This window comes from Pogonomyrmex barbatus, unplaced genomic scaffold, assembly GCF_055798465.1.
Source record: "Pogonomyrmex barbatus isolate J1 unplaced genomic scaffold, ASM5579846v1 scaffold1, whole genome shotgun sequence".
Lineage (NCBI taxonomy): Eukaryota > Metazoa > Arthropoda > Insecta > Hymenoptera > Formicidae > Pogonomyrmex > Pogonomyrmex barbatus.
Window position 1 is genome coordinate 27428453 of NW_028297098.1, and position 27340 is coordinate 27455792.

Consider the following 27340-nt stretch of genomic DNA (forward strand, 5'->3'; position numbering starts at 1 on the left):
GAGCGAGCGAGCGAGCGTAATTGCTCTAACATTAAATATAGAATTATTCTATTATATTTGGCACGAGATGGGAGCAATCGAATTATTCTAAAATTACAGTTACCTTTTACAGAGCGCACGAATATTGGGTATTGTAGTAAATTAATTATATCGCTGGAAAACAGGAGTTATATTGCGTGACGTCATCTACGTGCGCGCACGTATAAACACGTAATTTCCTTCCGATCAATTTAGATTTCCATAATGATAGAAACGTAATTCAACCTCCATCCGATACGCGCGTGTTGTTATAGATGGCAAATATCATATGCTGCCGAGCGGCGAGTTGATGATAATCAATATTACGCGAAGCGACGCGCAGATGACTTATCGGTGCAGGACGCATCACCGGCTAACTCAGGAAACCGTCGTCAGCAGCAATGTAGGACGGCTGCAACTGACTGGTGAGTACGTCACGGATTTTTCTCTCTGTACACCCTCACCTTTTGGCCCACCCACTCGCACTCTCGTGGTGCTTTGTAAGAGCGGAATTTCTTGACCAACGTGTAGTCGGTGTTTCTTACAATTAAAATACGCCAGAGTCATCGTTTACAATTAAAACATAAGTGCATCGTTTGTATGAACGATGCACTTATGTTTTAATAGAATAGAAGACTAACGATGATATAAATCATCGTTATATTTCGTGATTATGTGTTTGTTAATTTAAATTAAAATTTAGTTAAACTGATTCGCGAGCATTAACATTTAAAATTAAAATTTTGCTAAAGCGAGATTCGTTGGGGGGAAAAAAAATTAATAAAGTTTAATTAAATAGACGGTTTTGTTATCCATTATTTTCAATTAGTTTCTCCCCCGGAGCTTATTTCGCGAGAAACTCTTTATTTCCTATTGCTAATTACTCGGAACAATAGGGCGCCTCGACAGTTTCCTTCAGAGGTTTCCGTCAGAGGAAAAATTGATTCTAAAATAGTCGATGATGTTGTTGTTATTAAACGCAGCGGACTAATAATAAGACTAATAATAATAAGACTGAATGCTCATTATTCTGGATACTATTATTATTACTACTACTATTACTACTACTACTACTACTACTACTACTACTACTACTACTACTACTACTACTACTACTACCACTACTACCACTACTACCACTACTACCACTACTACCACTACTACCACTACTACCACTACTACCACTACTACCACTACTACCACTACTACCACTACTACCACTACTACCACTACTACCACTACTACCACTACTACCACTACTACCACTACTACCACTACTACCACTACTACCACTACTACCACTACTACCACTACTACCACTACTACCACTACTACCACTACTACCACTACTACCACTACTACCACTACTACCACTACTACCACTACTACCACTACTACCACTACTACCACTACTACCACTACTACCACTACTACCACTACTACCACTACTACTACTACTACTACTACTACTACTACTACTACAAATACAATCTTATTATCCTTATTATGTAACTATATCGATCCAGAATTAATTTGTTGGTTGGCGACAAATGGGGATGGTACTATTTGATCGCATTCATTACAATTTCAAATACACAAAGAGAAATTTATTTCGACAATTATTAAAATTTTTGAAAACGTAAATAGAACAGAGCCTTGGATATCCGTTGTGCTTGTCGAACGGTAAATTCCCGTTCCGCCTCGAGCTGAACGTATATCGGACGTATGGCGGAGTTTAATTAAATGTTTACTTTACCTGCACCCGATTCGATCGATATCGTGGCAATTATATTTCCCATTTTTTTTATTTGGAGCCAAAGCAACCAAAGAAGCGGTGAAAAGGGAAAATTTGTCCCGCGAATCGAGAGCTATACGTACGCGTCATTGAAGTTTAAAAAAAAAATATATATATATATATTTGAAAGCCTTGCGCGGTTATGTCCGATTATTTATCCCTATTATATTCACGTGTTCATGCTAGTCATCATTTAATTAATGTTCGATCAAAGGGGAATTGTCAAGAATCAAGGTATCATCAAACAGAGTGGATAATTAATTCCAAGAAGCATCGTCCTCCGCTTTTTACGCTCTCGCAATTTGTTCCCCTATCGTGTCGAGCACATTAACTCGGATCTTATCTCGCGATGGGGCGGAGGGCGGTTGCAGGAGGTGGGTGGGGAGAAGGGAGAGCAAAGGAGATAAAAACGGTGCGTTTAACGGCCGGCGTGAGACCCATCCGAGCGACCTCTTCGACAGCGCGGTCGATGTTTAATTAGATAACGGTTAAAGAAGTGATGACACTATGGCGTTTTGTAAATTACGACGGAGAACTGAATAAACGAGCCGGGGGCGAGCGGGGGAAGGTAGAGATAAGACGGGGAGGATGAGCGACTTATCCCGAGCGGGTTCCGCTAATGACGTTTCTCCTCTTCTTCGTAGGATGTCACATCGCGTTCGAAATTAAGTGGAACTTTAATCGCGAACGCGCGCGAAGAGTAAAGCAAACCATTGTGCTTACCTTTCCTGTCGCGATCCCATCGCAGCGATGTAACGGCCCGGTTACGTCGATTCTTCCGGACGATTACGAATACATTATCCATCTGGTGTTTTTATTTAATGTACGTATTGAAATTGACGCCCTCCTATGTCTACGAGAAATCGAAATGATGTTTATAATGGAATATTGATCGTTCTCTTTTAGCGAGGTATCCTCATTGTGAAGTCTCCTCGCCGTCTTTTCAGATGATGTTCTAGATTTTCAAAACTCTGACAGGGAGGAAGAGGGGAGGGAGAGAGAGAGAGAGAGAGAGAGAGAGAGAGAGAGTTTGGAAACTTTAAAACTAAGAGACTCTCTCGTGATATCACAAATTTCGTAGGACGTGCGACTTATTTAAAGTTTCTCGTATCGTTCGAATGAACGAGCGAAGTCGTGATTTGACGCGTCCCGTTTACTTTCCACTCTCGCACCTCGAAGTAGAATTTTCTGTGTCGTATTTGTAAAATCGACTCGGTCGAAATAATGATGCCAATTAATTAATACGATAATTATTGTAAATTTCGGGCAGGCTTCGTCATACCGCGATTAAATAAACTCGCGTTGTTGAAAGAGTTCACCAGTCGGAAATTAGTTCGGGCAATATGATACGGTTTAACCAGATACGACATGTTGTTTGAAATCCATAACCGGCACGGTTATGCTTTAGTATATTCCTAATCACACAAATATTCCGAACAAATATCAATTAATTATCGCCGTAATTCGTTCATGGGTTAATTACCTCGTGTACCATTTGACGGCTTGCCGAACAAGCGATATTCGCTGTGAAAGCCTAGTAGCGAAACACGGGCGAGATAAATATTTGTTTAAAGTGAATTGTGAACAGAAGGGAAACTAATGGAAATGGCCTAAAAAAATATTTTGTTAAGCGCTAATTCGGCGATGAGATCCTCGTGGATTTCCTAATTAAAATTCATTATTTTTTTGAAGGAGCTGGGCAAATCGGACTGGATATATGGCAGTCCCCCTCCCCCCTTTTCACCCCTCCCCCTTCCCCTATCACATTTCCAAGTCCTATAATGCAAACAAAATAATATCAATAACAATATCGCAATAACAATCATCAACATATCAATATAATTATCCATGAAATAATACGATAACATGCAGTAATAATAATAATGAAGCAATTTATCCTGCAGCATATCACTGATAATAACAATCGAACGACCTTTTACGTAATACGAAATTCGACGTTATCCTTAGAGATACGGAACGGCGGGAGAGGCGCGGCGGGGCGGGAGGGAAAGAGGAGATAGCCGTTTGTGTGCCGCCGCATAATCAGGCAAGAAAAACCGATCCGACGTGCCTGAGCAAGAATATCTCGGTGGGCGTTAAAAAATTCACGGGTTTCAATTTTCTAGAAACGTACGCGTTCGCGCTCGTGCACTCGTAATAAAGCTGGTATGCCGTCCCGCCGGGCCGCGCCGCGCCGAGCCACGCCGGATATCTTCCGGCGTAAGATAGAAATTTATGCTAAGCGCACTTAGGTAGTTAATAACTTAATAATGAAGTTCGGGAGAAATTTGATCGTTTGCATATTTCGACGCGCGTACCTGGACGCGTACGTACCTTCTAAATTAACCAAAATCTCTCGATGTACAGTAGTTTTCCGGGAGTAATGAGGAAACTTTTCGGCGCATTATCCGCGAGGGCGTAAATCCCAGCAGGAGGGTCCCCCCCTCCACCCCGCCGAAAATTTAGAACCGCGTATATAAAGTTAACGTTTATCGCGCGCGATTTCGCCCGCGACGTATAATAACGCGACGATTGCGAAAACGATTCACGTATGATTCACACGAGCGCGCGGTCTCTCGTGAAACGCGGCATTACTGTTTGATTAATTGCAAGCTTCAATGCATCCGAATTTTTGACGAGCGCGGTTTTTACAAAGAGACCGAAACGACCGAAATTCCAAAATTTCTTGCTCGAGCGTAGAATTGCCTATATTTAATTCTTTTGCTTATCCTGAAGGCATTGTCCTGTTCGATCGCGAGAGCGCGCTTCCTCGTGCAAATTGAAAGACCGTAATTTTTCCGAGTCGCATTCGATCCGTGCGTTAGATGTAGCGTTAATTAATTAATAGCGACGCGCAGTATTGTTTGCTATTAATTTTAATCATATTGTGAAATGAAGCGCGCGAGGCAGCAGCAACGGACACGATTATAAACGCGTGTAAATGTGTGTTTCCACGTATAAACGATAGATGTTTTTGTCGCGACGTACAAGAGGTATGTATGAAACGCTCCCGGCGAGTATTCGCCGCCGTAATCCAGCGCATTAATACCCCGTTAAATGTAACAGCACGTAGATGTGCGTCGCTGTCCACACATCATTTGATCGTGAAATAACACACGTGCCGAAGAGGAGGGTACTTGAGTATCTATGGACGAATCAATAAACCACGCTGCATTTCTACCGCAGATATGCGCGCCGGGGGTGGAGGGGACGGGGGAGGGGGAACGAGGGGTAGGTCGAGTGGCCGATTTTAACATAGCTACGCGAAATAAAAATATCTACATTCGTAATTGGACAAATGGAATGACTGGTAGCGCGGCCGTGATATGTCCCGTATTGTATTTGATATGTCATTAATCGGTAGTATCTCGATTTTTGCCGCACAAACGCGCGTAATACGCTCCGATACGCAACGAATACAGTTTAATTAATTATGAATTTTTGTTTCCCTTCGTACTCCCCCTCCCCCCTCCCCCGAGAAAATCCCGAAATTTCGGAGCGGGACGGAATTTACCGTAGTCGAAAGTATGCCGGGCGCGAATTAGGAACGCGAACGATTTACATGGCGATACGATGCGATTTTGGCGGCGTGCCGGCGAGGAGGAACATCGTTGTAATCGCGTGTGCAAAAACTTAATTAACAAACGCGAGTTCAGTTTTTATTTTTCTAAATTATGTTACTTTCGTTGTGATTTGCTTCTAAATGCGATAGCGGGCGCCGCATACGCAAATCTTCCTTTGTGCCGTTTCAGTCTCGGCGCAGACTGTGGGTGGTGGCTTTCGAAAGGGGAGAAAAAAAGAGAAATTCTCTCTCTCTCTCTCTTTCTCTGTCGCGCGAAATTTCGTTAATGCGTGACGCGAGAAAGGATTTCGCGCAGGAGTTCGCCGGACGTTGCCGTTCGGGCGGAACGTAATTCTTCCGACGTTTTTGATAGCGCGTGACGTAATTTCAAATTCTCGCCAAAGCGCGGAGATATATCGTCGTTATCTAACGTTCCGCTTCATCATAGTGCAGCCGTGTCGTAAGACGTGGCGTTATCTGCGACCATAACTTCCCATTAAACGTCGCACTGGATGCGTGCGCGGAGTCCTGTTTTTTCTTTTTTTCTTTTTTTCTTTGCCTCCTCCGCGCCCGTATCCACCCTTGGTCTCTCCACCTCCGCTACCCCGAGGTCCCGCGGTTTCCTTTCCTCCTCACGGATAGTAACGATTTATGAACATATTTTCCGCGTATCACGCGGCAAACTTCCCCGGGATCGATCCCCGAACGAGCGGCAGAGAGAGAAAGAGAGAGAGAGAGAGAGAGAGAGAGAGAGAGAGAGAGAGAGAGAGAGAGAGAGAGATCCCCGATAGCAACCCCGCTGATTGAATCTTCGATTTTACGTCATAATTGAATCGCGGCCCGCTTGTTTCTATTTTCAGAAATTCGGGGCTCCATACCGCCTATACTGAATGAGAAACTGATATACATGTCGGCTCGTCTGAAGGACACCGTCGTGATCCCCTGTGTGGCCTACGCCAATCCCACCCCGGCCAACAGGTAAGTGGTTTTTTTTTTTTTTTTTTTTTCCCCAACATAATTCAGTTCGCACTTGTTAATATTGCCGTAGATAAATAAATAATTAATTATAGGTTTATTAACATTGCTTATTAATGTTATAGATCAATAAATAATGTTTAATTCTCAATTCAATCAAATTAAATTTATATTATTAACGAATATATTTGCGGAGCGAGGTAGATCTTTCGCGTATGCGTTTGTACGCATCGGATTCGCGTACTGAAACTACTATATATCTCGGGTGTATCGCAGCCGTATTACCAATTTCGTACTTCCACTTGTAATTAGATTTTAAATAGCATTTTTCCCCTCGCGCGTCCCGTTTCTTTTCTTTTCTCCCAACCCCCTCGCTCCCGGCCGTGACTCCCTCCTTGGAGGGATCGCGTTACGCTTAGATACGCAATTAAACGGTAAGCAGGCATTTACTTTCTGCCCTGCGCCCAGCGATGTAGTTAAGTAATCTGCATACAGAGTGTGGTGAGCGGCGAGCTTGAATTAAAGGCGACGCTCGAAGATTAACGAGACACTTCGCGGACGTCATACACGTCGCGAATGCAAGATAGCGGTCGTGAGATCCATATATAATGCGACCGCTCGGTGTGAATGGCAGTTAATAATCAAGAGCGACCGCGACATATTTGATAAATATCGACAATCCGATATTAGAACGAAACTAATGCGATACATTGCACTGAATTTCATTCGTGCTTCCGGTGTATGAAAATACAGAACACGTAAAAGTGTACTCGTGGTCGAAATCTGGTCACGTTTAAAAATAACTCACATCGTGTGCTTTTCACTGACACTGTCAGATGGAAAATGCCATATAATCTAAATTTCCGCAAGAAAATTTCGTCGAACATTTTTCGAAGGAGAATCGGAGATGACAGACAGATGTAGTTAATTGGATGGAACATATATTTGGAAAGGCCTTTTATTCTTTCGCGTTACACGTGTGGGATCGAACTCGCGCGTGCTTTATTCGGCGCGAGATAAGGATAGAATTCATTATCTAAAATAATACGCGAGCGTTTGTTATGCGGAAAATCAAATGCGCGCCCGGCGAGCGTTTTGCGTGCCGCGAGGGCGGAACGTTAGCCGCGCCCGACAGCCGCGCACAGTGGGTGACGAGGAAATTGGAATCTTTGTGCAAACAGACGAACATGTGGACGATGCTCATTCTCCGGTAGACGTGCGCGCGCGTCTCGTGTCTCTCTGTTTTCCTTATATTAATGCTAATTTTAAACATAGATCTGCGGACGGGAATATTTCGCGCGATATGAGCGGCACGCGCGCGGAAATGCGGGAACGCCCACGCGGAGTTCATCGACACGCGGACTTCTGGAAGGTTCGGACTGGAGGGCGGGAGAAGGTTGAGAAAACAGGAAGAGCGTAGCGCGAATTTTCTTCCCTTCCGCGCGGCCCGAGTATTAAATATTACATTAACTCTTACGAGATGAGTACCCTTTCTCCCGACTCGCGATGTACAATATATTACATTTACATCCGCGGGGGAAGGAGGGTGGGGAGAGGGGGGAAAGGGGACGCGTTTGGGGTAGTAACGCGTTCGGTAAGACCCGTGACTCACGTCGATGCAACGCCGGGATGGAGCGACGAGAGGCTCTACGAAACTTGTTGCGTGGTAGGGGGAGCGTGTTATTACAGCGGATTACGTGATTAGCAACTAGTTTGGTCCCATCATTGATGCTGCGAGCGCCGGGGCGGAGGATCGCGCGGTAATCAAACTCCGCGTGGAATGGAAACACACGGTTATCGGCGCGTCGCGCGCGACGAGATGCGTTTAAATAGTTACGAGCGAGCGGACGAGCAAAACGAACGGACAAACAGGTGTACGAGGGATGTTCAAGAAACATCGCGCTGCTTTCCCGCTTTGCTCGCCTCGAATTTTGAAGGAAATCTTTTATTTTTCTCTTTCCCTTTCCCTCTCTCTCTCTCTCTCTCTCTCTCTCTCTCTCTCTCTCTCTCTCTCTCTCTTTCTCTTCCGATCTCTCACACATATTGAAAATGTAAAATGAAAATTTCAAACGTCGTCGGCAGAACATATCGATGGAACTTTGATCGTAAAATTTGCAGAACCGACGCGGATAGAGCGATTCGGGTTCGTATGCACGCGTATACACGGGCGTGTGTACACGCGCGCGCGTGCGACGCGTATAGAACCGCCAATCTACGCGCGGGTGTGACGATAGTAGCCGAGGGGGATGAACGAAGATAGTCGGAAGATATATAGACGTCGGGAGGGCTGTATGGGTAGCGCAAACAAACCGACCGCTGATTACAGAGACTGCTTCTGACAGCCCATCAAATATTCCGCATTTACGTATACGTCGACGTCACTGAGTATTCCATGCTTGTGTTCATCAACCGCTCGTCCCCCCTCGCCCTTCCGCCGGTCCTTCTCCGGCCGCCCTCTTCTTCCATGTCGGCTCCCTCCCTCCCTTCGCCTGCTCTTCTAGTCGTCTCTTCCGCAGGTTGATTTAGTCGACGGAAGAGACCCGGAGGGGGGAAAGCTAGAGAAGCTAGAGATAGGGATAAGGGATATGAAATAGAAGGAGGAAGAAGGAACGAAAGCAAGAGAGGGAAAGAGACAGAGAGAGAGAGAGAGAGAGAGAGAGAGAAGAGAAAGCTGAACAGGTGGAGAGGACAAGAGGATGATGTTGGAGAAGACGAAGACGAGAGAGAGGAAGAGAGTTTGAGGGTTTGCCGCGGTGCGGAGGCTTCTATCTCTCTGGGTTCCCTCGCACTCGAGCATTCCCGTATCTCATCTCTTACCCTCGCCAATTTCCCTCCGTAAATTCGATTATCTATAGGTATATTCCTCATCTCTGTGGCCTCCATTTCTGCCTCGCTGCCGACGCGACCACCATCTCCGTTCCTATCCTTTTCGGCCTTCTCCTCATAGTCCTCAACCTCGTCGTCGTCATCGTCGTCGTCGTCGTCGTCGTCGTCGTCGTCGTCGTCATCGTCATCGTCATCGTCGTCGTCGTCGTCGTCGTCGCCGTCCTTGTTCTTCCACATCTCCTCTTGGATGCGGAGTAAGCAAGACTCGGACCACTATGCTTTAGCGGATTTCTAAACCACGTGAGGCCGATCGCCCTGTAAAAGAGACAGAATGAGAGAGAGAGGGAAAGAATGTGAGAGAGAGAGAGAAAGAAAGAGACTAAATCGAGAGGAGTTATTCTGCGCGCGCGAGAGGGATGATGCCAGGGCTAATGGCGCGTTACGAGCAATCGCGGAAAGATGAACTGGCTCAATTCGGTCTCGATAAACTTCCCATAGGGCGATAAGGGATCTCAAATTGAGATCGATTTAGATATTGATGGTATTCGGGTAGTAGTATTCAATTTGTATAATGAGTAATTATCCGATTTAATTAGATCAAAATTTATTTGAAATATTGAGCGAGATTTCATGTAACTGATTTAGACGAATACTTTATTTAATTGACTTTATTTAATCTTACATTATTAAATAATGACAGATTTATTTTATATTTCTACAACTATATTTTACAACTATATTTTACTTAATTGAGGTACTAATTGAAGTAGAGGTGATTTTAGAGATTATTTCAAATTTGAATCACTTTTACATGACATTTAGATACCCGCAGTTTTTACACTATTAAAGGAAGAACGTATTTTTAACTCATTTAATTAAAACGCGGAGAGCATATGTTTGAAATATATTCGTGTTATATTAAAAATTTAAGTCAATCCGGTTATACAAATGCATATGCAAGTTCGTTAAATGACCGCTGTGAACAGGTTCGGATCGCAAAAATGGCGTCAGTTTGAAATTTTCATTAGCGACTTCGTTATGGCGAGTGACATCGCATCGACGGGATTGATAAGACAATAGCCGGTGGAGGAGGGGGAGGAAACATCCCTGTCCCGAGATTTATGTACTCCTCATCGGGGTGAGTTGTTCCCCTAAAATCCCGTGAAATCCAGTCTTTACGTAATTTCAGCCCAATAATATACATAATACGTAAATAACACCGGTAATAAATCTCTTTAATGTTCTTGCTTAATAACGCGATTTAATCGTAAAAGGTGGACGATTTTGTTCGGATTGACATGTTCTTGCGCCGACGTCGGTGCGCATTTCGCGTCGTAGTGACCACCGATAAGGTCAAAGGTCGCGCGTGCTCGCCAAGGATCGATTGGATTATCCTGTTTGCTGAGGCTAGCTTAAATCGAGACAACCGAGAGCTGGCCCGAATTTTCAATTAAGACGAACACCGAAAGCCGACGAAGTTATGCGTGATCTCGTTTCGTCGAAACCCGTGGGTGGAAATCGATCCTCTCGCAGCGGGGATTGCATCGTACTGGCGCAGTTATGCAACATCATTTTCAGCGCGAAAATCCGCGCGCGTTATCCCAGAACGTCGGAGCGTTAAAGGGCCGTTTGAATCCCGGATCCGGATCCGCGGTCGATTACGTAAAAAATAATCGTCATGCTTGGACGCGATCCTCGCCGGGCGGCTATAATGCGACCTGATGCCGTTTGAATAATCGCGAATGTCATTAAAATGCATGTTCTTCGAAAAGTGAATGTTCTGAAAACGTGCCGGGACATATCTCGCCGCCGTCGCGCGCGTCACACACACACACACACACACACGCACGCACGCACGCACGCATACGCACACATGTTTACATACACAGGCAGAAACATGGGGAGCTATACAATAGCGGGGAAATGCATTCGGTCTTTCCCGATGAAACAATAGTTATTTTGTGGTAAACGTGTGCGACGGAGAGATACGCTTTCGGACGGGCGCCGGCGCCGTCGCGCACATACGTACGTATGTATAACGGTAACGTAACATTTTCGAGATCTCGTCGGTTAGGTAACTACAATAATAACATCGTCGCTTTGACGAGCGCGGGAAATGGTAATTTGCATACGTATTCTGTTGAGAACGCGCACACGTGAGTCAGTGGAACGGAGGATGGCGCGAATGGAGTTTCCGTTCTCTGCAGGCTTCGCCCGCTTACGTCGCTCTCGACGATGAAGGCCACCATCCGGTGATGACGGGAAAATCGGGAAATCGAATCGAAAATAAATGTTAAACGCCCGAACCGCTGGAATTTCGTTTTTCTTTTTTTTTTTCCGCTTTATTTTCTTGCGCAGATGGTACTACAACAGGAATCAGAGGGAGGAGCCGATCGAAGAGTCGTCGGGTCATTACGTGGTGCGTGACGGCTCCTTGATCATTCAGAACGTCGAGGAGAACGACGCCGGCTCCTACATCTGCGCCGCCAGCAATTCCGAAGGCAGGGAAACTTTGGAGATCAGATTAACGGTGTCTGCACCGCTGAGCGTTCACGTGCAGCCGGCGATACAAACCGTCGATCTGGGGAAATCCGCCTATCTGGTAATCAATCATCACCGACACCGATTTATCCGAAGATAAATAAAGAGTCACCTGTATTGAATACGTAATCGCGCAGGAACGAGTCGAATGAAATAAAGGTGGAATGATATTTCGAGAGATTTAATCAACATTGTGATGAGTAGAGAGATAAATGATTTCCACATAATTTTGTGAATTCTATTATAAACGTGCTTCTTTAGACGAGTTCCAGAGTTTACCAGTTACCTGACGAGATAATAGATTTCAAAATAGAATTTCATTTACATCGTGCATTTTACAGAAGAAGGGTAATTTAATTAAAATAAATTTATAAATATTTGTAAATAACCAGTTTCTAAAGACAATTCCGAAAATAATTTTCGCACAATTTAAATAATTACGCACAACGTTAAAATTGATTGAACAGAAACTTAACATTCTTGCGCGGTATTATTTTGACCTAAACAAGATTATTTTTATGTTTATAATCACATTTTTAGATACTTGAGGAAAACAAATCTTCCTGTAAATATGTGTTCATTTCGATTCTATTGATTAACTCTAACTGATCGCAGTTATCTTCTGATGTCTCTACTTCCGTTTTAACTTTGAAAATGCAAAAACGAGCGACAGATCACTTACAATATCGAACACTTCGATTACTGTTATGAATATTTACCGCGGCGTTTTCAGTCGCCTGTAAACGCCGTAAAGCGCTGTCGATGACGCGGGAAATGAATCTGTACGTGCCGGAAATTAATGCCGGTCGGTAGTAGGTACGGTGTGTGATTCGAATACATTTTCAGGAATATAGAGATCTGATTTTTCTCAAGAAGAAGCCCCCGACGGCTCGATGGCGGACTCGACAACGAGAGAGAGAGAGAGAGAGAGAGAGAGAGAGAGAGAGAGAGAGAGAGAGAGAGAGAGAGAGAGAGACGGGGTATTCTCTCTCGTTTCCGCGATCGCGCGCCGACTGAGTCTCTCCTCCTTCTTGATTCTCATCAGTTTCTTCCATCTAAACTCCTTTGCAGACGTGCACCGCAAGTGGATTTCCGCAAGCGGCACTCTATTGGCTGAAAGACGGTCAGCCATTGAGAACGGGCGCCCGGGTAAGGACGGTCTCCAGCGAGCGCATTTCCGTGACGTCAGTCGCGAGGGAGGATCGCGGCATGTACCAGTGCTTCGTGCGGAACGAGTACGAAATGGCTCAAGGAATTGCGGAATTGCGCTTAGGAGGTAAGGCATACTGCTTCACGTTCCGGATGTACAATAGTGTATGACGCGATACCTTAACGTTTTGGAAGGGCCGGCGAGCCCATAGTTGTCATGCCATCGGGTGGAAACTCGAAAATCTTACTCGATTCTTGTAAGAGGAAGAGGAAGACGATTTCTCGTTGTCAAATTAAATCAATTTAATCGATATATTTAGCCACATTTTCGAAAGACTAAATTATACTCCCAAAAATGATGGGACGTAAATTAATTTATAAAATAATCAGAATTATTGAGATATTTTTCATATTTAATCACTCATCGTAATTGCCGTTTAATTATAGGAAATATTTATATTTTATGTACACTATAAATTAATTTTTTTTCAATTAGAATAAAAAAAGTAGCTTGTTTGCCGAATGACTGGATTCGCTGCTGTTTAATATCGCGGAGGTCTTTTCCTGTACGATACATTTCACAGATTCGCGTGCCATTTCATCGTAACGCATTCTCCATCAGCAGGCAGCAGCAGCAGTAGCACGACTTCTCTGCAGACTACGTGCCATTTTTGCGAGGAAGTGCCCTCATCGCTCTTCCGATTGTGCTTTACGGAGTGTGCTCCCATCTGCGGAACGATAATCGCGGTCTCGGTTTCGATTAACCCCGGCTGGGTTTCGTTTGCCGCAGCAGGAATATGCCAAATCGCATTAGCCAAACTTCGATCTATTGTTTTTCATTATCCGATCTCGGCGCATTGATTTTCACTTTATATTTCATAATTGTTCAAATCGCAAATTTACATTTCATAGAATACTTGGCAGGAAATTACATCGGTTGCGTATTATTGCATATTCGCGCATTCGGTAATGAAATCGAGAATGTTGTTTGGCGTTGAATGGCGACCGAGGTGTGTTTAACAATTGTCACGATCGCCCGCGCATTTATTACGGGGGAGGAGGAAAAAAAGAGAGGTCGGACGGACTGTGTATGGCGAACTTGATCAGAAACTTGGTTTGCCCGCGGTTTGAAAATGTTGGTTAACGGCCGCGGAACTCGGTATGTGTGCGGAGGAGAGGGCTGCCTGTTTGCGCAGCGTTTCCCTCGTAACGTATTTTCCATCGGTCCGGTCGTTTCGCCGCGGGATACGTGCCATTTTTGTACGAAAATGGCCTCGTTTGCTCTCTCTCCCCGTTTCGCAAACCCCCGATATGAGACCTCCACCGTTGCGCATCAATGTCCGATGGACAACCGCACGACTCGCGAATTTGCCCCGGAATATAATAAAAGCGATTTACGATAGGTTTCACCGATAACATCGCAGCAAAGTATTGGACGTGGGGCCACCACGGGTAACATATGACACGCGAAACACGTTCAGTAACTTAGAGCGCGTTGTTTCACGTGAAAAAAGGCCAGGTCAGCTCCCGTGGATTTCACGAGAAAAAAAAAAAAAAAAAGAGCGAGGCGCAATTTTAGCGTTCGACGTCCTATATTTAACGTTCATTAATATTTTATAATAGATTATAATGTTGATTGTGCCGTTTGAAACGAAACTGCATTACGCGAAGCCCATTATTTACAGATTGCCATTGTTAATTAACGCGTTTCGCATATTCCCGCGTATTGTACGTATCGCGGGACGGAATTATTTTCAATTACATCTCGATGTATAACTCCGAAGCGCGAGTCCTCTCTCGCAGCTTCGAGAGTTTTTATTTTATACCACTCCCACCTCCTCGAGGATATTGCCGTCGGCAAGCAGAGAGAGAGCGTGCTGAGTTTTCGTGCCGTTCTTACGAGCGATTTGTACATTTCTAGAAGTTCTTACGGGCTTTCGCGGCCATTAACCTTTATACGGCCGGCATTTGGTAACTTTTATGACCTTTGAAAGTTTAAATTTTCTTTCAAAATCGCTTATAGTCCGCGCTCGGTCGCCATTCTCGTCGGAAACAGGAGTACCGATCCGGATGCCGTGTACAGTTTCTTTCTTCCTCCGCACCGTGATCCGAGTTCGGATATCACGCGCGAGCTAAATTACTACTTTCCTCCTATCCCTCTTATCCCAGTTTTCTTTCAGCTCTCGAGTAATTTCACCACTAAATTTCTTTTCAGACGAAAGTGCGCGCGACAAAGTGTTTTTTATTAAATATAAGTTTCCAGACACATTAACCCGGAACGGAATCATCCAAATAATTGAATATACTATAGTTCTAGATATATCGAAAATTTATTAATATAAAAAAGTCAAGAGTGCTTCGTTGGTCGATCCTTGATGACTAATATTATTAGACTTGATATGACATAAAAAGAACAAAACTCGAGAATAATATTTATAACTTATAACAATATTTTAAAGAAAGGGCACTTTATTTATATATATATATATATATGCAGACAGAGCAAAGCAAATTACATACGTCTGGCGTTTAATGATAATAATTAGCTTATAAGGGGCTTATTAGCTTATTAGCTATTAATCTATTACCAAAATTACGGAAACGCGACACTTGCAGGACTATCCATTTTTTAACGCAAACAGAAAAGTATTATCAACAAACGTAATTACGTCGCGTTGCACACCGATGTCTGCATTACGTCAACAACGTCGCGCAATTGCTGTTCGCATTCAGTAATAAAGCCGTTGTTCCGGCGGCGGATGGAAAATTAGTAATTTACGTCGTCCAAGTTTCGGGGGGGGGGGGGAGGAGGGGGAGGGGCGCCGGGTGCCTATTACCTTGTCATTAGGATTCTTCCCGTCTCCATGATTTCTAAGCTGTACGGTATAGAGTGTACATTAGGTTGGGATCGCCCGCAGCACGATAGGATAGTTAGTACCTACTACCACCACCCCTCGGATTTGCATACGCTAACGAGATTCCTGCGGTTTTGCCGATGCTTTGCATGCTAGCCGCGCGCGATTTCGCGAAGCCGGCGCGACCGACTACGTCTATTTATTATGCGTCATAGATACGTCGGGGGATGAAAGCCGGTCCGTGGGAACATCTCGGCGAATTTGCGAATTTTACCCGGCGGTTCCTACCCACTCCGACTCGGCGGAATTATGCGAACGTGATATCTTGTCTGTCTGTTACGATTTTAATGGCATTCTCCCGTTTCCGCTCGGGACGAGATTTACTTTGTTACCACGGGCGAACGCGGGCAACCTCGGAAGAATATATCGTTCATGCAAATCGCGCTTTATCGTGCCCGCGTTCCTTCCGAAACGCTCATCGGCATTTCGTATAAATGGACTTCAATCTGGGATACAATTTCGCTGCGTTCCCGGCGATATTTTTGTACCGGCGGGCATACCGACCGGTTTTTGCACGATTTCGGCGCGGTAATGTTTCGCTGAAATTTTGAGAAAACAACACCGCGGCGCAACGCCGACTAATATTAATTAGAGCGTAAACAAATCGCGTTAATCTTCATAATTACGTCTCGGGGAAAATATTCTTTTTTAAAGCGTTTTTAACATTAAATTATTTCGGACGAGAGATTATACGCTGAGCATAACGGGAGCCTCTCATCGGCCAGTGTGCGAGGCAGTGAGTGTATTATTTGAAAAAAAAAAATTTTTATTTGATACACAACAAATTGTTAATATTACATTTAATAGTTTATCGAGACGATGCGAGCGCGGCTGATATTTTTTTTCCCCTGGCATTGTAACTTCTGCAGGACACCGCCGAGCAAGTAAATTTGTGCTTTAATGCTGTCGGGATTTTATTCGGTCTTTATTTACAGCGAGAAATTTTTGCCGCAATAACGTATATCATGATACTCGGCCGTCGCCGTTAAAGCGTGCCGCGGTCTGAAACATTAATTTACGGTCCCGGCAATGTAAGATTTCTTCTCGCGAGCGCGCCAAGAGTGCCGGAATAGCGAAACGGAATAATTAGTCCGCCTAATTGTTAATTTACTAATGGGGACTCCGCGTAGTCTTTTAATTATACACGGGCGAGCTACGAGCCCCCAATATTTGCTTCTGCGAGTTTTCAACTTTTAACTATCGAGTTAATCCGCGTTAAATAAATCGCGCGACTTTTTTCGCGCGCCTTTCGCGCGTTTTCCCGATGAAAAATTGTTATAAGGACGGGCAACGGGGGTAGGAACGTCACATTCGTCGGCGTCGTCCCGAAGAAGAGAATTACCGGAATATCGTCCTTATCATAAATATTCATCAATATCGATATCAATAGCGCCGACGGCGATGAAAGGATTCTCCTCGCGGATGAATACGAAAACTTTCGGCGAAGTTGACGTTATCTTACGGCCGATGTAGATCCGCGCCGCGAACTTTACGAATTTATCACCGCGTTATTTTAGGAAATGCACGTCTCGCGAAAGCTCCCTAAGCTTTTTCTATTTATTTCGCCGCATTATCTCGCCACGTCGTCGCTTCCACGATCTGTGATAATAACCATTGTCATATCACTTAGCGATGTCGCGTCCTCTCGTTTTTTCGACTTTATCGATGACGAAGTTATCATCCGTCACTGTGTTTTTTATCTCTATTTAGATGATTTGTAAATAACTCTGCCGATCGATGCGATATTGCGATGACAATTGGCATATTTTTTTTTTTGTTTAGATTATTTTTAACTGGCTTTCACGAGAGTCGAAACGAGAGATATCGTCAGGTCGCGAACTTAAATTCGTGATGGTTCGCTTTCGCGTTGGACAATCGATTTGGACGTCCGTGAATGAAAGGGAGGGAGGAGAGGGGAACGTGAAAAAAAACAAACAGAAATTTACGGATCTATAGAGCGGGGCGGGTTAGATACGGAAAGAGGCGGCGGAGGGGAGGGATAAGGGTAGCATTTGAAACTTTGGGGTATGCGTAATCTCGCCCCGTAACGTTTTGTTAACAGAGATCGCGCCGCAGCTGGTCTACAGGTTTATCGAACAGACAATGCAGCCCGGTCCATCGGTTTCTCTGAAATGCAGCGCCGCGGGTAATCCCACGCCGCAAATTTCCTGGCTGCTAGATGGATTTCCGCTTCCACAAAACGACAGGCTCCTGATTGGCCAATACGTGACCGTGTACGGGGACGTAATATCCCACGTTAATATCACGAGCGTGAAGCCCGAAGACGGCGGCGAGTACGAGTGCATCGCCAGCAGCCGCGCCGGCGAGGCGAGGCACTCGGCGAGGCTCAATATCTACGGTGAGTCAGCGGGAAGGGGTCCAAAAGTCAGCGAGTGAAATAACGCGGGTTTTTCGCAATTAGAGACACGGCGGGGGGGAAAAAATTGGCGCGATTGAAAAATCGATATCGCTTATCTATCAAAGTTGTTTCTCCCTCCCCTCCCCTCTCCAATAATGAGATAATATCAAATTCCGCGTTCGATGAAATCCACCCTACAACGCGGGCGATATTAAAAATTTGTTTTATATATTTTTCATCTCCCGCCCGCGGCTTCTCCTCTCTTTGGAGCCGAGCGGGAGAAAGGGAGACGGAGAGGGAGAGGGAGACTAGATTTCCTGCTGGAAATTTATAACTTCATGCCGTTTCGCGCGGCTGCAGCGTAACGAGCTTTACTGCTTTCTAATCTCAGGACTGCCATACGTCAGACCGATGTCGCCCGTTTCAGCGGTCGCGGGGAAGCAACTATATATCAAGTGTCCTGTAGCCGGTTATCCCATTGAATCGATAGTGTGGGAGAAAGGTAAGCATCGTGCGTCATTTCTGTTAATCCTCCGACCGAATAACGGGAGCTTCGCGCGCTCGTTCATTCAATATTTCTCCGTGCTTGCGGCACGGGAGAGACCCTTAAAATCCGCATGTTGATCTTCCGCATTGATTGATAATTCCCGTCCGCATTCTTGCAACGAGCACGCGAACGCGCGAGCCTTATTGGATCTACTTTAACCCGTCTGAAAATCAGTTTGTTCAACTTAACTCCTCCCGACTCTCCCGTTGAAAATGCGAAATATCTCCTTGGGACCGCGTACCGTTATCGGATATTCGAAATATTTCTCGAACGCGAGGAGAGCCCCGTTTAATCGACGCCTGCACGTTGTTATCAGGGGACGTAAAACTGCCTACCAATATGAGACAGAGAGTCGCCAACGGCACCCTGTTCATCGATACCGTGCAACGCAGTGCCGACGAAGGCACGTATACATGCACTGCCAGAAACAAACATAATTACACGTCGCATCGCTCGGTCGAAGTACGTGTTCTAGGTAAGCAAACGTAGACTAGAGTCTCTGCATAATTTGCCGCGATATTGAGCACCCGGAATTTTAAGGGTTCGTAAAATTTGCATTCGAAAATGAAGAGATTGCGCGCGTGCTCCGCCGAACGAAACGATCTCTTCCCTTTAAATCGTCCTAAATGGAGGAGAACAAGAGGTTTTTCCACACAATTTTTTTATCGAAATAACAAATTTTCTCACGATAATAATTTTCTCTAATACGACGCATTCTTATGTTTAAGCATTCTTATGTTTAGCGCAATTTTTGTACGACACGTACGTAAGTGCATTGTTTTAACAACATTCAAGCAAAAATGTAACAGAAATTTTGTAAGAGTACATATATTTTGTTTAAAGTTCTAGAGAGAGCCAACGGCGAAAAGTCCAGCATTAGATGTGAAGATTTAACAAAAAAATTAGGCCCGCGAAATCTCGGTCGTGTTCGGCCGCCTTTTCCAATTTGCTCCCGCGATATATCGGCGCGCGATTATGGATATCACAAGCACACGTTAATATGTATTCTCCCTTTGTGGAAACGTATTAACTATCCATTGCCCGTCCCACCATCCAACTGTATTAATTGCAGCCCGTTTATACATAAACGTGCGCGGCATGCACGTTTGACGCGCGTTCCCGAATTTATCTTTACATAATGTTTCTATTAGGTTCATCAAGCAAACTCTATATGGTGCGTTGTTTGACGTTGGGCAGGATTAATTAGTGCGGGACAACATCGACCCGAGTCTTCGGTTTATCGCATTGCACATCGCGTCCCTCGGAATACATGGTGCTTTTCGCACGAAGATCCCATCGATTTATCGATCGCGTGCGTGTTACAATTTGTGTGAACCCGACGCAAGCTGGACGAAAATTAGTGCCGGGGAATTTTGCGTTACCGAAGGAATATATTTTTTGACGAAATCCTATTTTATTTTTTTTTTTTTTTTATTTTTTTTACGTTGGAGAGTATATAACGGTATATAACGCAGTTAATCTTTTTCGGTTTCGATTGGCCATTTATTTTTATACCGCTGGGCAATTACGTCGTAATCTGTAAAAAAAGAGAGAAAATGGGAGAGTGTGTACTGTTTAGGTTTCTGTCGAAACGCGAGGCACTGTGCAGTTTTCAGCTCCGCATCGTCCTGGATTTTCAAAGGTTTCTCCAAAATTGAGGAATCTTTTTCGAGAAAAGCTATCATATGTATATATATATATATATTTTTATTCCTATGTACATATGTTTTTATATTACGGTAAAAAAATATTTTTTTTTACTGTAATACAGTAAAAAAAAAGATATATATTTTTTTTGTTGTAATACAGCGCGTACATTGTGCACGTATACACACGTGATGTATATATATATCTAAAACGCTCTGGAAATCGTGCAGATAAAAATTTTGCTTTTCATTTGATTGTTTTTACTTAATTTCCGATATTTGATATCGAAAATGTTAAATGTTTTTCTGAAAAATACGTTTGCAAGTTGAAACGCAAATATAAAATTATCGTATCACGTGCGCATGATGCGCGCTTGTTTAAAATCAAATTAACAGCGATATTTCGCGAGAGACAGGCGCCGGTTTCCTCTTTGAACGTCCCGGGCCTGTGCGCGGCCCGGGGTCAAAACAAAGAAAACGCGCGATTTCCGGAGCAACGTTCCGCAACGTAATACGCGTGCGGGCGTGTGACGCCGCGCGTGCTGAAGACGTGCCCGGAAATTACCTATGCACAGAGCACAGCACCTCACTGCATTCGCTCAAGCATTCCTCCTTTGCACGCGCTCGCCTAAACTGCTCTGTTCTTATTCCACGTATATATTTTTATGTACTCGTCTACTCATGTACATAAAAATCCCCCCCCCAGCTGCCACGTATGTACGTAACGTATTGTACATAAGACAGACGACGCGACGTACTGCGTGCAGATGCCGCACGGGGTATTACCGCAAAACATCTTTCGATCGTAATGCCTCCGCCACGTACGATGTGACGGTGGCGAGGGGGGAAGGGGGGGGCAGGGGGTGAACACGGAGGAAGCGACGCGCGCGACTTTTTTCCGTAATGCCGATGTAATAACGGGACGCGACGGGACGCAATCCCGTATTGAGTGGTTTGTAATACCCCGTGACGCGCGAAACGGTGTATAGAATTAAATCATAGGTATTTAAACGACGGGGAGGCCCCCGATGGTGAGTCGCGGAATCCGTCAGCCCTGCCGGGACGAGAGCCGGGCGAGAATAAAACGCCGATAGAGCCGATGTAAACGATAATATAAACGACGTTGGATATATTTCCTTGGAGATTCCGAGAGCGCTCCGGCGCCGAAATTTTCCATTAAACGCGTTTGCCCGGCGCCCCGTGTACATACACGAACTTTGTTTCGTTCTAAATGCAGAGTTTACCGCGGGAGATTGTGCCGGCAAGCCTGAATATTCCTCGTCGAAAATCACCGAGGCGCGATTGCCTCTCATTAAAGTTGCACACTGTTCTTTCTCTCAACCCGCTGTCGATCTACAGACGTAACGAAGCGCGATGTCCTTAAGGAGGCGTCTCGCGCGATATCGCATACGTCTCTTCCGGAATCATGCGAGAAGCTAAAAATCGGAATCGGAATAAGAATAATATATATATATATATATATATATATATATATATATATATAGAGGAGGAAATGCGATTCGCAGTCGCGGAATGACGACGGGAGTGGATATCACGTGCAAATTGCAATTATCTCGAATCTCGAGATCGATGGTATTTTCTCGCTTTTTCGCCGGCTGATGCGCGGCGCAGCCTTGATTTCCGGCGTCAAGACGTCGAAGCGTCCCGCGCGTACGGACGATCGATTAATCTCGCTGCATTACTCGGGGTCGAATCCCGCGTATTTCGTGACGTATGCCGTATCGCGGACGGAGTTGCTCCTCTCCCTTGATCCGCCGCGTTGCTGCTGGATCGTGCGGCTCTGAAAAATTGCTTTCTCCCGCTCAGGGCGCATCTGGCAGCGGCGCGGAGCGACGATTACGACCATTTCCCCCATTCCCCCCGCCTCCTTTTTTCTACACCCACCGACCGACCGACCGACCGATCGACCGGCCTTCCCTTGACCATCAATCCCTCCTCTTCCAATGATATTTCGACAAACCACATCGTGATTCTCTAGTGATCTGAACTGCTTTGATGGAATGCCACCTTGTCTGTATTGTTCTTTCAGTGCCACCTAAAATCACGCCTTTCAGTTTTGCTCGCGATTTAAACGTAGGGGACCGTACTAGCGTACAGTGCGTAGTCGTGACCGGCGACCTACCACTGACATTCACGTGGCTCAAAGATAACGTCCCGATAGAGACGATCAGGACGTTGCCGTCGTCGCAGGATACGCCGTCGGGCAGCCGCGCTCGGTCGCCGGCCGGTCCTGGGATGGACGCGATGATTAACGGGGGCCCCAAGCTAAGGGGCCCTGCAACCATGACCGCCTCCGGCCCCTCCGGGCATGACGAAGCGTCCTCCTCGTCCCAGAGAAAGAGCATTACCATCGGGATACATGACGCTTTTACCAGCGCCCTGAGCATTAGCACGATCGCACCCGCGCACAATGGCACGTACACCTGTCGCGTGACCAATGGCGCTGCAACCGTCGCTCATTCTGCACTCCTTCACGTCAACGGTAAACGCACACCGTTGGTGTAATCGTACGGCCGTGTCTCGAAATCGGTACCTGGCGCGGTTACCGACAATCTTCCTGATTTTCTCTTCGTCTTCCCTTTTTTTTTTGTTTTTCTTTTTTTTTATCCTCTCTCTTGGTCGCGCACGCAGCCTCTCTCCGCGCCAGGTACAGCATCGTATTTCGGGACACGGAGGACCCGATCGGCGCTCATCGGGATGCCAACGACGACGTCAGGGGACGCGAGCGGGGGAGGGACGGAGGGGGGGCGCGGATGAATTCGCGCCACGTCTTGCGGAATAAGATCGCGTCGACGACGAAGAACGGATTATCATTGAGATTCGCGAGCCGAGGCGTCGGTCGTGATAGGACCGGACTGGCAATTTTCCAGTTCGTTGGCTGGCACGGCGGCGATGGAAAGTAACTGATTGATCGGCACGTAGGGAAACACCGGTGCCGCGTCGGCCATCGTTCGTGCCCATCCCGACGCTCCGCGCCGCGACGATCGATCAATCAGCGCGTCCGACTTCGTGCGATGCGTACCGTAATCAATTTTGTTTTACCTTGAGAAAGAGAGAGTGAGACAGAGGGAAAAAAGATATCGGTAATACCGCCTGTAAATCGTTATCTACTTTCGAGACGCGATTCCGTAAAGAGGGTTTTTTTTTCCACTCCCCGAGCTTTCGCACGGTCCGCGAAGAGAGTCGTTGTCGTCCGAGGACTATTTGAGCGTCGACTGCACTCCGGCTCGCCTCAGGATGGTCCTCGATCGCCGATCCTCCGACGGAGATTTAGGATCATCCGACGTGGCCGTTTCTGCTACACGCTAATCCAAACTGCACGCGTATCGACACGCCGGATCGGCCTCCCCCCCCCCCCCCCGATATTCCCAAGGGTGATTTTCAGACTTGGACTCGGAAAAAGAGGAGGATGGGGAGGTGGTCTCATTCGCGCGAACTACAATGCCGCCGATCCGGCGTCTCGCCAGCTTTCTCTCAAATTACTTTCGATTTTGAATCGTTCTCTCTTCCTTTGATTCTTTCTCGTTCCTGCACGCGATTCTCTTTGCACGCCCATCTGCACGCTTTGATCGAGTTTTCCTGCAACCACTATCAATAACCTATGTGTATCGTACGTACTGTATACACTCTTGGCAATGTCTTTAGCTCCGTATTAGCCTAGTTATATAAGCGGCCCGGAGCTGCCCAACCTCACATCTCGTTCGCTTTCGTAACGGTCAAGTTCACAGAAAGAACGATTTTCCTGAATGATCTAAAAACTTAAAAAGAATAATTTCACTGGAACATTATATCGGAATTATTATATAGAACGCTTAAGAAAGTAAGATAGTTTAAAAAAAATATTAATTTTGTAAATTAATGATATTGAAATTCAATTAAAGCTTTATTTATTTATTATTTAATTAAAAATCTAATAAATTATTACTTAATATTACTGCAAAATTAATGTTTTATATTTTAGTAATCAATTTGAACATTCTATATAATACGTTCCATATAATATAACGTTCTATATAATTATTATATTTTGATGAGCCAAGAAAATATCATTTTCAGATTTTGTCACGACCAAATTTTTAGATCCTTCGGCAAAATTGTTCTTTCCGTACAATAATAAAAGAATCGATAGTCATCAATCAGTATCAGTATATTTATTTATCAGATAAATGCAAAAGTTTGTTACACAAAAGTCGAAAGAGAATCGCATAAATATTTTCAAAGTTGGGCATCCATGGCATTTAGCTGCTTATAAGAACGTATCTATTGTCTACTTAGACACAACACACCGACTGTGACATCGAGAGGAGCTGCGAGCGAGTGCCCGCACGCAAGAACGAACATGAAGCACGAGAGATTTTCGATGGAAGTCGGAATCTCGATGTCGCAGCGCGACCGTAAAAGTTATCGTAAAGTTTTCGTACTGGTTTTCCTATTCGCACAGGTGTATGCATCGTCCAGCATTGGTATTCAAGAGACACGAGTAATGTTTTGACTGAGTATTACATTTGCCTATTTCTCCTAGTACTCCACACATACACACATACACGAAAATCTGTCTGTCAACGACATCTCCGCGATATCCCGTAGGAGACGTATCTTCTTTTTTTTTTTTTTTCTTCTTTTTTTTCTACGAATGACATCATTACACACTCTGTTACTCATTACTGTGTTGTATGGTATCGTGATTTTGAGCGTTTTAATGACGAAGTCATCATTTTGTTAATGTAGCAGAAAGTTTTATGATAATGTGTTTTAAGCTCGAGGTATCCATACGTACTTTGTGTAACGTCGTTTTCATATCATCGCTATATTGTTACGATATTATGGAGACTGTAGTGATATTTGTATCTCCGAGGAGCGCCCGACGCGAGAGATCTCTGAAGCATTCGGCGAAGAGACACCGAAGTTTTTCTGCATGAATTCTAATCTAAGTAAAAGAAAATCCCTAAAAATCGAATCATGGGGGCGAGTCGCATCGCTTTCGGCGCCACTCGTTCCCTTCCGGCGATCTCTTGCGCTTTCCTTAGTTCTTATTTCATATTTGAAACCTCGTCGATCGATAGGGCCTCCGGTAAGTAAGTCTGCGATACGCAACCGAGGAAGGGAAGTGAATTGCATCTTCGAAGAGAAAAACGTGTGCAGGTGTCTCGTGCCGGTCGAGCGGTCGTTATGGCGCATCTCGCCAGGCCAGGATCGCGGAAAAAGCACAAGCGCGACGCACATTCGCGCGGGAATCCATTTTTCGAGGGGGGCAGGGAGAGGGAAGACGGCAGGTGCCCCGACCACGAAGTTTCCACGCACCGCGCGCGACATTCGCACAGAGAAAACAGTTTGTTAACGTTCTCTCCTCTTCGTGCCATCCCTCTGCGTTGGGGATGAATGCGCGAATGGGGAGGGGGGGGGGGGAAGGGAGACCGAGACGCGCGCGACCGGGCTTATTTCTAACTTCACCGGTCTCCTCATAAAGACACATCGGTCGACATTAACAGTTATGCTCGCTCGTAAATGTTCATTTTCCGAGCTACACCGAGGTACAACGCCGCGTTATATTCTCGGCGGGCGCGTTACGTACGTACGTAACGTAACGCGCCCCGATATTTATGGCCGTGCCACAATTTTCCGCGTGTGGTGCGCGCGCGAGGAACCGCGTCGCGTCGCGCACCTGTCCTTCCTTGCCCGCGGGAGAGGGAAAGGGTGGAATCACGCGGCGGAATGGATCGAAATAAATGGAGGGCGAGTTTATCGAGTTACCTCCGAGTCGGGGATTCTCTCCACGGCGCGTGAGTATCGGAGGAGTAGACGATGTGTGTGTGTGTGCGTGCGTGTGTGTGTGTGTGTGTGTGTGTGTGTGTGTGTGTGTGTGTGTGTGTGTGTGTGCGTGCGTGCGTGCGTGCGTAAGGCCCGAGCGTCGCGTCACCTCGGTGACGGAATCACTAATTGAGGTCTAATCGAGTGTCGTGATCCGGTTAACAGGTAAAATATTAACGACGACGAAATGAGGAAGGAGATGACTTGCGTGTTATGTATATATATATAAGCCCTTTACGATGGTAACGTTGCATGCGCTACGGCGTTCTCACCCTCCCTTTTTGCCAGGTCATGCGTGTGTCTCACACGAGAGTCGCGAAATTCGAAAAGACGCAAAATCCTACGATCGATGATTGGGCGCCGCCCAAGGCACCAGCGTAAGATCGCAAGAGGTGTGTTGCATACTCTCTCCCATTATCATGTCACAACGTAACGTTTATAGTTCCGCCGCGGATCTCGCCGTTTTTTTTCGGAAACGGTGTGATGGAGGGGGAGCGGACACAGCTTATGTGTACGACGAGCCAGGGCGACCAGCCGCTCAACATCACGTGGTTGATGGACGAGAAACCGATTCAGGTCAGACCGAGCGACGGTGGTACATCGGTGTCGTCGGTCCAGACCGCCGCCGCCGCCGCCGCCGCTACCGTCGAGACCAGCAACGGCATACAGATAAACGACTATCCGCCGTTTTCCAGCATCCTGACGATAAATAGCGTCAGCGCTAGCCACAGCGGCAACTACACGTGTCAGATCAGCAACGTCGCTGGCCTGGCCGAGCACTCGACCAGCCTCTCAGTCGCTGGTTGGTGTCCTGAGAAAAACTGACGTAGTCGTAAGAAAACTATGTACATAAAGCGTCCGCAAATAAGAACCTTCCTTTTCGCTATCTCCCAATCTCTTTCTCTCTCTTTCTTTCTACTTCTCTATCTATCTCTCGACCTATCTTTCTCTCTCTTTCTCCTTCGTCCCACTTTTCTTGCGTCTAAGTATATAAAAATACGTATATACAATATATACATATATATATCAATATATACAATATCTATATACAGGGCAGGTATATAGTGTCCGTATCACTGCGCGGAATTCGAAGGAACGTCGAACGAGGTTTGGTTTACTTTTTTTTATTTAATCCGCTTCTATGTTCCGGATGACTTTTCCGAGCCGTTGATGATATC

At 45.5% G+C, this 27340-nt stretch overlaps 1 protein-coding gene across 9 annotated transcripts in view; it reads left to right on the top strand.

Annotated features, from left to right (window-relative positions):
* LOC105422932 (cell adhesion molecule Dscam2) overlaps positions 1-27340 on the top strand; it is an 80377-nt gene that overhangs the window by 29079 nt on the left and 23958 nt on the right. For 6 of the 9 annotated variants that reach the window (XM_089075244.1, XM_089075236.1, XM_089075254.1 and 3 more), the window contains 8 exons: positions 294-443; positions 6236-6353; positions 11535-11778; positions 12789-12993; positions 17844-18140; positions 18532-18642; positions 19004-19162; positions 22384-22836. In XM_089075244.1, the coding sequence (XP_088931370.1) occupies positions 294-443; positions 6236-6353; positions 11535-11778; positions 12789-12993; positions 17844-18140; positions 18532-18642; positions 19004-19162; positions 22384-22836 (1737 nt within the window). Of the gene's footprint in view, positions 1-293; positions 444-6235; positions 6354-10282; positions 10315-11534; positions 11779-12788; positions 12994-17843; positions 18141-18531; positions 18643-19003; positions 19163-22383; positions 22837-26604; positions 26965-27340 lie in introns of those variants that run through there. The other 3 variants (XM_089075265.1, XM_089075277.1, XM_089075284.1) reach the window with 3 other exon arrangements.